Source organism: Colobus angolensis, unplaced genomic scaffold (assembly GCF_000951035.1).
Source record: "Colobus angolensis palliatus isolate OR3802 unplaced genomic scaffold, Cang.pa_1.0 Scaffold58, whole genome shotgun sequence".
NCBI lineage: Eukaryota > Metazoa > Chordata > Mammalia > Primates > Cercopithecidae > Colobus > Colobus angolensis.
The window spans coordinates 8661305-8677126 of NW_012119376.1; the positions used below are offsets into that span (position 1 = coordinate 8661305).

At 39.7% G+C, this 15822-nt stretch overlaps 1 protein-coding gene across 1 annotated transcript in view; it reads left to right on the plus strand.

Annotated features, from left to right (window-relative positions):
- MAP3K5 (mitogen-activated protein kinase kinase kinase 5) overlaps positions 1 to 15822 on the plus strand; it is a 242708-nt gene that overhangs the window by 181283 nt on the left and 45603 nt on the right. Inside the window, exons 16-20 of the mRNA XM_011962087.1 lie at positions 3233 to 3360; positions 4264 to 4400; positions 6140 to 6245; positions 12164 to 12321; positions 15564 to 15741. Of these exons, the coding sequence (XP_011817477.1) occupies positions 3233 to 3360; positions 4264 to 4400; positions 6140 to 6245; positions 12164 to 12321; positions 15564 to 15741 (707 nt within the window). The remainder of the gene's footprint in view (positions 1 to 3232; positions 3361 to 4263; positions 4401 to 6139; positions 6246 to 12163; positions 12322 to 15563; positions 15742 to 15822) is intronic.

The window sequence follows — 15822 nt, forward strand, 5'->3', positions numbered from 1 at the left end:
TCTAGATGGTTAGCAATGGGGATTTGACTCAAAGGGAGTGTCTGGAGATACCTATGGATTAATAGTTTTGTCAAAACCAAATATATAAGTATCTCTGATTATCTAGGCCATTTCTTCTTTCCCTTGTTACAGGTAATTGAGAAGAAATATGATTTTCTTATAATTCTCATAGACAAGACTAATTTGTTGATGTGAACAAATTATAATTCCATCCTTGTTTAATGCTTGGCACTTACACTTAGTGAAAATGCTGGGTGTTTGTAATATTTTCTATATTGGAGAAGAGTACTTGTCCTTAGCTAGGTTAAGGATTCTGACCATTATTGCAAATTTTGACCTATCTTCTTAGTTTAAGTAATAAGGTAAGGATATTGCTTCTCCAGGATCTTAAGTTTAAGCATTAATGTTTTGATTTTCAGTAGAGAATCAGAAGGTGGGAGCCTTATGATGAATAATTAACTGAGGGCCCAGTATGGTGGTGCATGCCTGTAATCTCAGCACTTTGGGAGGCTAAGGCTGGCAGATCACTTGAACTCAGGAGTTTGAGATTAGCCTGGGCCACATGGTGAAACAAAAAATACAAATATTAGCTGGGCATGGTGGTGCACACCTGTAGTCACAGCTACTCGGGAGGCTGAAATGGGAGCATTGCTTGAGCCTGGGAGGCTGAGGGTTCAGTGAGCTGTAATCGTGCCACTGCATTCCAGCCTGGGTGACAGAGAGAGACCCTGTCTTAAATAATCATCATCATCATCATCATCATCATCTGAGTGAGTTGGTTGTTTCAGATTTTTCTTTATCTCTTAACTCTGTAGAATACAGAGGCACAGTATTTGCTACTAATCCATATCAATAGCAGTTGTGAGCCAGGTTTGTTGACTCAACACCTGTAATCCCAGCCCTTTGGGAGGCTGAGGTGGGCAGATCACCTGTGGTCAGGAGTTCGAGACTAGCCTGGCCAACATGTTGAAACTCCATTTCTACTAAAAATGCAAAAATTAGCCAGGTGTGGTGGCAGGCGCCTGTAATCCCAGCTACTTGGGAGGCTGAGGTAGGAGAATCGCTTGAACTCGGGAGGCAGAGGTTGCAGTGAGCCGAGATCACGCCATCGCATCCCAGCCTGGGCGACAAGAGTGAAACTCCATCTCCAAAAAAAAAAAAAAAAGATCAGGTATGAACTAACATCAAAGTGTTTTAACCCTCATGGAAGAAGCAACTTGTAAATACCCTTATAGTTGAGAGTCATTACCTAAATACCTTATTGGTAACACTGTATATTGGTATTTCTGGTGTTATCTCACTCAAGCAATTATCAAAATGTTGTTGCTATCTCTAACTGGTATACTATTAAAGTGCTCATTTTAATAACTGCCCTTCATAGTTCCTAAAGCAATTCTAAAGAAAAAAAGAATAATCGATCTAAAATGCAAGTATTTTGTTGTTTTTATTGCTATTGGCTGCTTTCTGGAAATATTACACAGATAATAAAAATTAATTTAAATTAAGCGAATTTAAATTTTTATAAACTAATTGCTTTAGCCATAGCACTTACTCTAAAAAGCTTATTGAAATAGCATTATTCAATATTAACCAATGGATTTGTCAGTGTAAGATCTAAGGATTTCCTACATGTAGGACTGAAGCAAATGTGAGACATCAGGTTTGCACTAATGTGAATTATTAGTGTATTTCACACTGGTAGCCTCTATTATAGGAGATATATATATTCGATTTAGATTATATATATATAGAGAGAGAGAGAGAGGAATTCCTTTGAGTCTGTATTTATTGTTGGTGACACCCTACAATATTTAGCTTCTTAAGTAAAATTTGAGGCTACAGATTTGGACTGAGCTCTTAAGTAAAATTTGAGGCTACAGATTTGGACTGAGCTCCTGCACTATGCTCCAACAGACCAACCTGTGGAACCATGCTAGGGTTCCACATCACCAAACCAAAACTAAGCAGTTTACTTGTAAGATCTGGCCTTCTGAAAAATCAGGAGAGAGATGATAGCCAAATTCTCAAACAGGCCAATTTTCAAAAAACAAAAACAAAACAGAGTCACAGGGACTGATCAAAAGGCATCCAGCCAACCTGAGCTGGCATGATAAGGAAGTCCCCTCTGCTTTAACCCCTGCAAGGGAAATAACCTGAACTAACCTAACATTAACCACTTGGCTTTTGCTCTGTGTTGTTTTTGTTCCTGCTCAAGCTACCTTACAAAAGAAAACCCACTGTTTTGCCATGCCCAGTGGACCTCCTATTTGGATTGGATACTGCCTGGCTCATGAATCATGAATAAAAGCCAATTTGATTTTTAAAACTCAATTTGCTTAAATTATGTTCTTTGGCAAGCAGTATAATAATTACATTAGGACTACATTAAATTCAGGGTGGTTAAGAGTCTATAAAGCTTTACAGTACTTCCAGTAATCATCAAAAGTGGTGTTCTGCTCCAGAAATATAAAATAACTTTCATAATTTGAATCAGCAACATATATCAAGTACATAATTTTGAAGTCACACTTTCAATGTGGAGCCTTCATGAGGATTAGGTAAAAATCATGATATAATAGAATTAGTGGACACAGTAAGGTGAAGATTTTGATGCAAGGGACTCAAAGAGATTTGACCTGTGAGTGGTTTTATGTTTGCTGTTGAAGAATTGACGGGCCTTTCAGGAAGTTCTGGAATGTACATTAAAGTTATTTGCAAGTTTTGTCTTCCTGGGCAAGAGTCTCCTGATCATTAGTAAATTGTGATAGTAAAGTTTCATAGTCAATAATAAAGTTGTGTTGATGAGGCCAGTGGAATAGAAAGTCATGTTAATGTTAATATGTTAATATGGAGAGTAAACTGTGTGGACGATTTCAGTTCTCCTGGGTTTGAATCTTAGCTCTGTCACTTACTAGCTTTGGGATCTTGGGCAAGTCAGTCATCCTCTCTGTGAATCAGTTTCCTCATCTGTAAAATGAGCATACCAACACTACCTTCTCATGGAAATGAATTAACGTATACAACTGGCTTAGTACCTGACACATTTCCCCTCAGATCCTACCACACCTTCAACCTCATAGAATTTACCTTAGGAGAAATAAAGGCCTTAAACGGTCATTTTGGTTTCACATATGGACATATATTTGGCTGACATTTTCCATTTGTATTGTTTAAATTTATACAGTAAAGTCTGGCTACATAATTAACTCATTGACAATTGCATGTCTTTTAGATACTCTCAGCCCCTGCATGAAGAAATAGCATTGCATAAGCACCTGAAGCACAAAAATATTGTCCAGTATCTGGGCTCTTTCAGTGAGAATGGTTTCATTAAAATCTTCATGGAGCAGGTCCCTGGAGGTAAGAGATATTTCTTTCTTTAAAAAGTGTGAATTTTTAGAGCCTTGAAGGGGAGTCAACTTGAATGGGATTTACTAGAGTACAGGTCTTCATCTGTCTAAACTGAGAGAAAAATTGGACATGTGACATTACCTCCAGTTTGTTAGGAGATGTCAACCATAAATAATGAGATTTAGAAAATATCCTAATGTATAGAGTTTATTCTGGTGCAAAGCTTGAGGATAGCCACCCAGGAAACACAGACTCCAAAAGAATGGGCCAGTGTTCCAAAGTGAGGAAGTTCATGTTTCACTTACATAGGCCGAAGACTAACAGGGTGGCAACATCTTCTACACAAGGTCATTGCATTTCAGTGGTTACAGCTTTATATTCCAAGGCAGGTTATTTTAATATTCCATAAGGAGGGGTAATGGTCTCAAGGGATCTTTTCTTTGGCACCATTCAGTCTTTCCCAATCATTTACAGGACAAAAATGCAGAAGAGATTTAGCCTATAATCGCAGAATCAGAAGTTACAACTGAATGCTACATGACTCAGGCCACAAAGTCACATTCCTTAAATAATAATAAGGCTTAAATAATTTAAAGTTCCAGAAGCTTTACAAGTGAATTATATAATTTCACAGAGACAATACATAAATATGGAAACCATTTCAGTATCAATCATCATGACTTGAATTAAAGTTAGCAGTAGACATTGGCCTTTTACTTAGACATATTTGATAGCAATCATCTTTAGAGTAGGGATATTTGCAAATTCATGTTTGAGCCCAATGTCTAGTACAGCTCCTGGGCCACTGTGAAGAACCAATGAATGTTAGCTTAAATTACTGTTACATTATTAATATGCTTTAAAGAGCTCACTTGAATGAGGATTTATTTACTATTTATCCCTACTTTACAGGAAGTCTTTCTGCTCTCCTTCGTTCCAAATGGGGTCCATTAAAAGATAATGAGCAAACAATTGGCTTTTATACAAAGCAAATACTGGAAGGATTAAAATATCTCCACGACAATCAGATAGTTCACCGCGACATAAAGGTAAGGTGCACCAGCATTCATTTTCATGAGTTCTTTCTTTGCTGGGTTATTATTTTACTTGCAAAAGTCATATTGTGTTATGAGTATTAATTTAGAATGGTGAATAAGTAAATCTTAGAAACAGCAGAAATATAAGAAATCGTTTACCCCTGAATCAGTTCTTTATGTTCATGTCTTAATGCTTTTGCTCAAAGAACAAACTGCTTAACTGCGTTCAGCCAACAAGATTGTGCTCCCACTACACAATGTTTCCTAGGAACTCTGTGGTGTGGGATGCAGCTGTCTAAAGTTAAACAGGAGATGGCCCCTGGTCCTGAGGAACTTACAGGCTGGTTAATCTTTGTATCTTTGCCCATAGTAGCTACTCAGTAAATACTTATTGAATCAATAAATGAATGGTTAGAAGAAAAAAAAATTCCCTTTTCTCACAAGTATCACATATTCATTGATTGAACTATAATTATAAGGTATAGATTCTCTAAAATAAGCTAAAATAATAACTTTATGTTCTCTTTTTAAAAAGAAAATTCAGAACTAATACATTTTTTACAAAGTCTGGACTGTTGAAAACAAGTTAATATTACTACCCTAAAATCAACCAAAATTCCCATTTATCTATCATGTCTCTACATATTCCACGAAAAGAAGTAAAGAAACATAGAAAAGAAAATAAAGTAACTGGAAAGTTATGAAAATCATAATTTAATTATACATACATCATTATATATCTGTAAATAGCAACAAGCTCTAACCAGTTAGGAATCATATTTGATCTTGTGATCTGAGTAGCAGATTATGAAGAACTTATAACCACCTAATGAGTTCATGTTGCCCACTGACCAGAGAGCTGATTTCTCAAGACGTAAGAATTGCAACTGAGAGTTTAATACATATAGAGATGGCCAAACAAGATATTGGATTTTATGATTATTCAAATCAGCCTCTCCAAAAATTTAGAGGCTAAGGTTTTTCAAAGATGGTTTGGTGAGCAGGGGGCTAGGGTCTGGGTGGTTGGGGATGCAATTATAGAGGTGTGGAAAATAGTTCTTGTGTGTTGAGTCTAGTTCTGGGTGGGGGCCACAGGCCTGGCTGAGTCCAGAGTCACAGGTCTGGGTGATGCCATCTGATAGTCAGAAATGGAGAAGCCTGTAAAGACATCTCAGAAGGCCAGTCTTCAGTTCTACAATGGTGATGTCAATTATAGGAACAATTGGAGAATTTGCAAATCTTGTGACCCCCCCAGAATAGTGGGCTGATAATCATTTGGCTATGCCTACATCTTAGTGGACTTTAGGCCCCTCTCATCCTCTTAACCTGGTGGCCTTTCATTAGTTTTACAAAGATGGTTTAGTTTTGGGGAAGGGCTATTATCATCTAAACTATAAATTATAAATTAAATTTCTCCAAGTGAGCTTGGTCTACACCCTGGAATGACCAAGGGCAGTTTGGAAATTTAAGGCAAGATGGTGGTGGTTAGATCAGTTCTCTTTTACTGTCATAATTTTCTCACTGTTGCAATTTTTGTAAAGGCGGTTGGTCTCAAACTGATAATATGTAAACAAAAAACAATGTCAAGAATTCACTATTGAGATAAACTATTAATGAAGAATACAGAATTATGTTGTTGGTTGCTGTAAGGACACCTTTTTTTTTTTTTTTTTAAATTGGACTTACCAAGTCAACAATAGACAGTATCTGAAGAAAGATAACATTTGTGATTAAAGTCCTCTGTTCTCTAGGGTGACAATGTGTTGATTAATACCTACAGTGGTGTTCTCAAGATCTCTGACTTCGGGACATCAAAGAGGCTTGCTGGCATAAACCCCTGTACTGAAACTTTTACTGGTACGTTTTTGCAATGATGATACAGATCTTATGTAATTAAAGAAATAATTGCTGAGTTTGAGCATAATGTGAGAGAGAAATTCAGTTGGTGTTCTCACGCACAGTAATGTTGATATCTTTTCTCTTTTCTTTCTTTGTTTTCTTTTCTTTTTTTTCTTTTTTTTTTTTTTTTGAGACAGGGTCTTGCCCTGTCACCTAGGCTGGAATGCAGTAGTATTATCACCTATCACTGCAGTCTTAAACTCCCAGGCTCAAGCAATCCTCCCACCTCAGCCTCCTGAGTAGCTGGGACTACAGGCGTGCGCCACCATGCCCGGCTAATTTTTTTGTATTTTTGATGGAGACGAGGTTTCACCATGTTGCCCAGGCTGGTCTCAAACTCCTGGGCTCAAGTGATACACTTGTGGCCTCCAAAAGTGTTGGGATTACAGGTGTGAGCCACCGCGCCTGGCCAATGTTGGTATGTGTTACAGAATTTGATGTGGCCCTTTTCTCTTCCTGTATGTATATGACTTGCTTAGTCTCCTGCTTACTGCCACTGAAGTTTTTTTTTTTTTAATTTTCAACTTGTTATTTGTTTTTCTTTTCATGTAATTACTTCTTTCCTGGTTGGCCTACAATAACTCTAGCAAGATTTTTTTTTTTTTTTTTATTAAACATTTCCTTGGCCCAGCCTCTCTGTGATTCTTACTCATACCCTAATCACTTCCCATTTGGACGATAAATTCCCTCTTTTAATGTTTACTCTCTGTGGTTGACTCCCCTACTCCACAATATAAATAACCTAGGATTTCAATTCAGAAAGAGGAAGTGACTCACCGACTCAGAAGAAGGGAGGGAGAGAGCTTTCCTGAGAAGTTAGGCAATGCAGCCACTGAGCTGCCTCTGGTGCAAAGTACTGGGAGGGTGGAGACCAAGTGATTTCCAAAAAGGTAACAGTAGCCAAGAGGAAGCTCAGACTCAAGAGATTCATGACTGCCCAACAGTTATAGGGAGTGTGTGTAAGATTTCAAACCTGATCTCCACTCTTAGTTCTTATCACTCCATCATGCTGATTCTCATGAAGTGTTAAGTTCTTCTTCTTAGAGAGAGAAATTTAGCACCCCCCCCCAAAAAAAAAGAGGAGGGGAAGGGAAGATAAAAAGATCATGAATAATCTTTGGTCTAATATGAAGCAACATGGCCCCATCTCAATTCTGTGAGGTAGGGGGGAGTACCTCCATTTTGCAGATGAGAAAATTTCCTGGGATAGAAGTGACATTGCAGTCAGAAGTCACAGCAGTGTTTACCGGATAGAACTCAGATTGGTTTTTTTTTTTTTTTTTTTTGAGACTGGGTCTTGCTATGTTGCCCAGGCTGGTCTTGAACTCCTGGGTTCAACCAGTCCACCCACCGCAGGCTCCTAGGTATCTAGGATGTCATGCCTGGCAAAACCCAGTTTTTTTGTTCTTGTTTTTTCTTTTGAGATGGGGTCTCGCTCTGTAACCCAAGCTGAGGTATGGTGGTGTAATCTCTGCTCACTGTGACCTCTCCCACCCTGGGTTTAAGTGATTCTCCTACCTCAGCCTCCCTAGTAGCTGGGACCACAGGCACGCACCTCCATGCCTGGCTAATTTGTTGTGGTTTTTTTTGGTAGAGACAGGGTTTCACCATGTTGCCCAGGCTGGTCTCAAACTCCTGACCTCAAGTGATCCACCTGCCTTGGACTCCCGAAGTGCTGGGATTACATGTGTGAGCCCCCATGCCTAGCCAGAACTCAGATTTTGTATCTACTGTTTGCTCTTTGCTTTTGCCTTCTGGCTCTAGTGCATCTTTCTCTCTGCCTTCCTGTAGGAGGAGAGAGAGACATTCTGTGTCAAGTTTTTTCCCCAGAGCATTCAGTCAGCAATACCCCTGACCCAGGTCCCGCCTCAAGGCGATGGATATTTTAGGGTACAGAATGAACACATTTTGAATATTTTTTTTTGAAAAAACTAAGTGCTGACCTATTAATAACTTCAAATATCTTTACATTTCTTTCCTCATACTCTGAACTTGGCAAGTGGCAGTTTCAGTGCTGTCAAGACTCAGTAACTTCTGAGAGGAAAATCCCTCCTTTCACACACTTTGTGGGACAGGATGTTAACGCAATATCTTGTGCTACTAATCTGGGGAACATCTTTTTTGTAAAATCTCCAAAGGAATTGTAGGAAAGCAGTCCTCACAGAGCCCTTTGCGTGGACCTCTTCCACTGGTGTCCCGTAAGAGTGACGTGCATCACTAACATGCATAGATCTGTCCCCAGCACTGGTCCCGAGGGCCCTGTACATCGTAGGCTTCAAACATGAACTTGGTGGTCATCAAGCCTCAGGAGCTTAGTCCCAGGTGCTCAGTCAATAAATTGGTCTGTATAACCTCTTGGTGATTTTGATGAGGGAAAATGCAGCAGTAATCACCATTTATGGAGTGCTTACTGTATACCTAGCTCTGCACTAAGTGCTTTACATACATTTTATTGAAATTCATATATCAGCCTTAATCATTAGGTATCATTATCCTAGTTTGTGGTGAGAAAATGAAGGTTCAAAGAGGTTGAATAACTTGCCCAAGGTCACAAAGCTAGTTAGTAATAGAGCTGAGACTCAAGCGAGACTTAACAGGCCAAAAGGAATTAATTATCTTCTCCCAAACCTGTCCCCAGCACACTCTTCTGTCTCAGTTGGCAGCCACTCCTGACATAGTGTTATCCAGGGCACTTCTCTTTTCTCACACTCCAGCCCAGTCCATCCAGGAAGCCTATTGGCTCTGTCTTCAAAACATCACCAGCATTGGACCGGTTCTCACCGCCTCTGCCGCTGCCACTCTCATCGCTCACCTGTATTTTCCGTGGCTTCCCCAGCTGTGCTCCTGCTTCACTTTTGCCCCCTACTGTCTACTCTCAACACTGCAGCAAGAGTGATCCCTCTGAAACAAACCGGGTCCTATTGTTCAGAGCCCTCAGTGGCTTTCTTTTTTTTTTTTTTTTTTTTTTTTTCAGAGTAAACAAATGTCAAAACCCTTATAGTGGGGGACAAGGCTCTGACCTGATTCGGAGTCTGTTCCCTTTCAGACCTCATTTCCTACTCTTCTTTTGTTGTTTACTCTGTGCCAGAAACGTGGACCTTCCTGCATTTCCTCCATGACAGCAGGCAGGGTCCCGCCACAGAGCCTTTGCACGGGCTTTTCCTCCTGCTGCTACCATACTTACCCCAGCTGTCTGCACGGGTAACTTTCTTACCTTCTTCCAGTCTCAGTGCAGATGTCCCCTCTGCAGTGAGACCAACCATGAACACCCTATTTACCATGGCCGCCTTCCTGCTGATCCTCTTCACTCAGGTCTATATTTTTTTGGTCATAATATATCACTTTCTAACATGCTGTGTAATTTACTTACTGTGCTGATAGTTTATCATCTGGCTTCTACTGCAAAAACATAAGTCCAGGTATTTCTGTCTGTCTTCTCCACTGCTGTATTCTAAGTGCCTAGAACAGCGCCTGGCCCATTGTAGGCCCTCAATGTGGATCTGTTGAATGAATGAATGAATGAATGAAATGTGACATTAGAGTTTAATTAACCACTAAGCTGTACCACCTCCCTGGGTAGTTGCAGCAGCAAAGAAATTCTACAATAGCTAATTCAAAGCAATTTTTTTAAAAAACCTTTAGAATGCAGATACATGAGGTATGAGTTTTAGAGCAAATTCTCTCATTGATTTTCCTCCAGTGTTCAGGTTGGCTCTCATCTTCATTATCCAGCTTCGTAAATTGCTTTGTTTAAAATACTATGTGTCATGTGTTTGTGGAGTAAAAAGAGGAGCAGATAAGAACACATGACTCAACCTGTTTTTCTGGCACTTGCTCAGTGGGGGATAATTAAACACAATTGGCAGATGGAGCTCTTTGAAATGTTATCTGATGAATCAAATATTGCATGATTTGTTGTTGACATTACTTGAATTGTGCAATTTACGATGTTTAAAAATTAAAAATTTCCAAATTTTGGTCTGCTATAATTCCTACTTAGCTATTAATGCAACTTAAATTCTCTCATTAATTCTACTCTAGGCCTCGATACAACAAAAGGGGGTGGTAGACTTCAACGCATTTTCTAAAAGACTATTTGAGCGTATTTAAATCATAAATTTATCACTTGGGGAAAGGCTACAAATGAAGAGAAATCATACCAATTTTGTAGTAAGGGTGGGCGAGTCTTTGGGGAGCATGGTTGCCTTGTCCTTGGCCAGATGAAAGGCTTTCTGAGAGCAGACATATGCAGTTGTATGTGAACGTGAACTACCGCTATGCAGTGATAAGGTCTGCGGGATAAACCTAGAAAGATGGCAATACGTAACGAAAATGATACACTTTTATTTTTGTAAACAACAGTCCATTTCTCGCCTATGATAGTGGTTTTCAGAGGAACAGTTTGCAGGAATTTTACATAATTGTTTTCACCTATAAACCATGCACAAGGCATTCCTAAAAGGTGTCATCTGTATTTATCAAAATGTCTGTCACTTTGGTTATGAATCAGAAAATACTGAAGCAGTTCTTTTGGCAAACACCTCATGATTTGAAGTAATTCAACATGGCATCTTGGATGAGTTCTTGTTTCCTGACTGTCTTATTTGTATATCAGAAGCAGGGTATGTGGTAATGTGTTTTTATTCATGCTTCTGACTCATTGCTAGACTTTGGGAAACCACTTTATGGGGTATTTGAAGTTCAAATCCAGCCTCTCATTTGGGTTAATGAGGTAATTTTAGTTGTGTGTTTACCTGGGATATACTTGGCCAGAAGCAGACTAAGGGCTCGTGGCCCTCTCCACTTAATTCTTTCCATTATACTACACTCTCCACCTGTCTGATTCCTTGCAACCTTAAATCTCTTCCCTTTTCATTTTATTCTTTTTTTTTTCTGAGACAGAGTCTCACTCTGTTGCCCAGGCTGGAGTGCAGTAGCATGATCTCAGCTCACTGCAACCTCCACCTCCCGGGTTCAAGCGATTCTCCTGCCTCAGCCTCCTGAGTAGCTGGAATTACAGGCGCTCACCACCATGCCTAGCTAATTTTTGTATTTTTAGTAGAGACAGGGTTTCACCATGTTGGCCAGGCTGGTCTCAAACTCCTGACCTCGTGATCCGCCCGCCTCGGCCTCCCAAAGTGCTGGGATTACAGCACTTTGTGAGCCACCACTCCCAGCCTTCATTTTATTCTTAGTCACGGTATCTGATGATGTGTCTGTATGGATGGCTCATGGCCTGTCTTTGATCTCTTAAACCTGTTAGTCCATGGACCACAGACAGCAGCAGGAGTCATGTATATTTGGATTACAGAATAGGGCACACCAGAAATTTATTTGCATTAATTTTCACAATGGCTTTCAGAATCTTCATGCTGTCATGATTAAGAAATAAGAATGAAAACAGAAGAGCTAAAGCATTCAATTTAGGAACTGAGAAATAGAGATAGAGCTAAGGAAATGTATGAATGAACTATATTCTTTTCTGGAAAAGATTAGAAGTATACATAATAACAGTCTTCATGCATTTGAAGAAATGTGTGCTGATGTTATTGTTCTCAAAAGACTAATTGTTAGAAGTTTCTAAGAGGCCCAGTGAAATGATGCCTCACTTATACTCCACTGTCTAGGGAATGAGAGCGTACCTATTCAGAACCAGACAATATTGGCAAAGTAGTTTTATGTCACTGATGAAATCCATTATAAAAACTGCTATTTCCACTTTTATTAATAGCAGAGTAAACTGGAACTCACAAAATATATTAGGACTTGAATCATGTTTTTACAGTTATCTAATTCCTGTAGAAAAATTGAAACTGTCATTAGATACCCTTCTGTTTTATCTTTTTAAAATGGAAATGTGTTTGAATTGTTTCCAGGTACCCTCCAGTACATGGCACCAGAAATAATAGATAAAGGACCAAGAGGCTATGGAAAAGCAGCAGACATCTGGTCTCTGGGCTGTACAATCATCGAAATGGCCACAGGAAAACCCCCATTTTATGAACTGGGAGAACCACAAGCAGCTATGTTCAAGGTCACACTTCATTTCTCTTAAAAACAAATGGATAAAGCTTTTTATAGCTATTGGATGTTCTGTGTGTGTGTGTGTCATTTTTTTTAGATAAAGGGAGCTAAGTAAACATGAACTGAGAACACATTAAAGGTCAAGAAGAGTCTCTCTCAGTTAGAGCCAGCGCTGGTGCCTCACACAGTGGATCTCTCTGTGCCTTAGTTTCTCAGCTATAAAGTAAGATTCAATGTAAATTCCATTGACCACCTTTTAACAACACAGTATAAATAACACATGACTATACTGAAGACGATTTAAGCCCTTTGGGAAACAGTCTGAAAATTTTCCGTGGAGGAAGATCTAAGAACATTTTTTAATCTGTTTAGGAATTAAATCAAAATTAATAATTTCCTTTACTTCTCTACCATAATAGTTTGAAGGCTTCATTTTTTTAAAAAGAGCATAATTACCATTTTAAGTAAATCGATCTTATTCTCATATACCTACTCCTCTAGCTTGTTAATTTGGCCATCAGTAACTCCTATGGGAGGAGGAAGAAGCCCCACCTTTTGCAGTAGGAGGTACCTGATAATAAAAGTAGGCTTGTGAGAGCACAAGTGCCAGCATTTTGGGATCTGGGGACTGAGCATGGCTATGACCTGCGTCTTGAATCCCTGTAGTCCTCCCCTGCCAGACTGCCAGGCCAACAGGGAGTTTGAAATGGAAACATGCTTCCCAAGTAGTAAAACTCACATGTCTGCTACTTTCTAAGGCAGAGAACTTAAAAAAAAAAATTATTTATTTATTGATTGATTGATTGATTGATTGTGCTCTCCTGTGGTATCCAAGGCAGAGCTGTGGTATCCAAGGCAGAGGACTTTTTTTTTTGTTTTTTTTTTTTGTTTTTTTTTTTTTGGAGACAAGAGTCTCGATCTGTCACCCAGGCTGGAGTGCAGTGACGTGATCTCAGCTCACTGCAACCTCCGCTTCCCAAGTTCAAGCAATTCTCATGCCTCAGCCTCCTGAGTAGCTGGGATTGCAGGTGCACACCACCACACCCAGCTAATTTTTTGTATTTTAGTACAGATGGGGTTTCACCATGTTGCCCAGGCTGGTCTCAAACTCCTGAACTCAGGCCCTCCACCTACCTTGGCCTACCAAAGTGCCAGGATTACAGGCGTGAGCCACGCATTTGGCCTGAGAGGACTTTTGATGGTAATTGTTATTCCTCTCCCTGCTGCAGACCATGTTTCTAGCCCTTATTCCATCTGTGTGTAGCCTCTTGTGAGGGGCCATGTGTTGTTACAGACCTTCCGCTTTTGTGCAAAGCTTGGCTTGATGCTTGAAGACAATCTGATAGGATACTGCTGGTATAACAATGAGTAGTGTGACCAAACTTCAAAGAGCAATGACAGGTGCCAAGAGAGGTGCCTTTCTTGCCATGAGTGGATGTCTTTCTCTTCTTGGCCAGTCTTTCAGGTTTCCTCCAGTGTCTAGGACTTATCTGAAATGCTGCTTTATAATTCACGAATGTAGTGATTATTATACCATGTGTTTTTTGTCACATTAGGCCAGTCTAAGCTGTGCACAGGAAGTGACGCTATCTTAGAGAGACGGCGTGACATAGACTGTGGCACTAGTTTACAGTGTTTGAATCCAGGCTCCAGCATGGTCAAGATATTTGAGACTTTGAGCAAATTATTTAAACTGCTTGTGCCTCAGTTGCCTCATCTATAAAATAAGGATAAAAATAGTACCTGTTGGCCAAGCATGGTGGCTCACACCTGTAATCCCAGCACTTTGGGAGGCCAAGGCGGGCAGATCACCTGAGTCGGGAGTTCAAGATCAGCCTGGCCAACATGGTGAAACCTCCTCTCTACTAAAAAAAAAAAAAAAAAAAAAAAGAAATAGAGGGTCATGGGGGCAGGCATCTGTAATCCCAGCTACTCGGGAGGCTGAGGCAGGAGAATCACTTGAGCCCAGGACGGGGAGGTTGCAGTGAGTCAAGATCACACCACTGCACTCCAACCTGGGCAACAAAATGAGACTCCATCTTAAAAAAAAAAAAGTACCTGTATAATAAGAGCTTTTCGAGGAGTATATGAGGTAAAATGTACCAAGCACTTAGAACTGTGTCTGACACGTAGTATAGGCTATATAATTCTTACAAATAATTATATATTGTTTATATTACAATGAATTTAAATAAGCTATATAAGAACAAAAGGATTTCTTTTGAAAATTTGCTCTGTAGTAAAAAATGAAAATACCATTACTTTTTTTAGAATAGAAGCAATAAGAAGTAAATTCTAATTATTATAAAAATAGGTTTGTTTAATTTTAAAGTGCTTTTAAGTATCTCTTTTAATGTAGGTGATTTGAGACAGGGAAAATATTCACAAATCATGTAATAGGGAAAAGAACATAGGCTTTAATCCAAACAGTTCAGGTTCAAATCCCAGATCCCTCTTTTCTTAACCATGTTGCCTCATCCTTTCTAAGCCTTATTTTCCTCATTGGTGTAACAAGGAAAATATTTAATCCACTGGGTTGTTGGAAGGATTTGATGAGATTCATAAGTGGAGAAACCCCAGCACAATGCCCAGCACTTAGCTATTGTGAGCAACTCAGTGGTCTCAGCTCAGTGGCTGAGCATGGTGGCTCATGGCTGTAGTCCTAGCACTCTGGGAGGCCGAGGTGAGTGGATTGCTTGAACCCAGGAGTTTGGACCAGCCTGTGCAACATGGCGAAACCCTGTCTCTGCAGAAAGTACAAAAAATTAGCCAGGCGTGGTAGCATGCACCTGTAGTCTGAGCTACTCAGGAGGCTGAGATGAAAGAATCGTTTGAGCCTGGGAGGTTGAGACTGCAGTAAGCTGAGATTGCACCACTCTGCATTCCAGCGTGGGCGACAGAGTGAGACCCTGTCTCAAAAATAAATAAATAAATGAAAATAAAGATTCTTTTTCTGTGCCAGTGTACCAATATGTTCTAAAGCTTTGAAAGACTAAATTATTACTCCGTAGTGCTGTCTACTGTCTTCAACTAATTATTCTGCCTGTGCCATTGGTAAAGTTACCAAGGCACTCCGTCAATCTTCTATAACCTACAGCAAATGCATCTCATCTCCCTTTGGGAAAAACCATGAGTTTGTGTTGTATAATAAAAGATCTTGTTGCATTGGGGCATCAAGTTATGGAAGCTGGGGTTCAGGTGCTGAGGTGTTCACTCAGAAGACACATTGCACTTTTTATATTTATGTCTTAGGTGGGAATGTTTAAAGTCCACCCTGAGATCCCAGAATCCATGTCTGCAGAGGCCAAGGCATTCATCCTGAAATGTTTTGAACCAGACCCTGACAAGAGAGCCTGTGCTAACGACTTGCTTGTTGATGAGTTTTTAAAAGTTTCAAGCAAAAAGAAAAAGACACAACCTAAGCTTTCAGGTATGTGATTGCATTGAAGAGGATATAGCCTGAGTCCCTAAATCCTAAGCTTTTAAGATGGAAGAATTTTCCGGAAGTAAA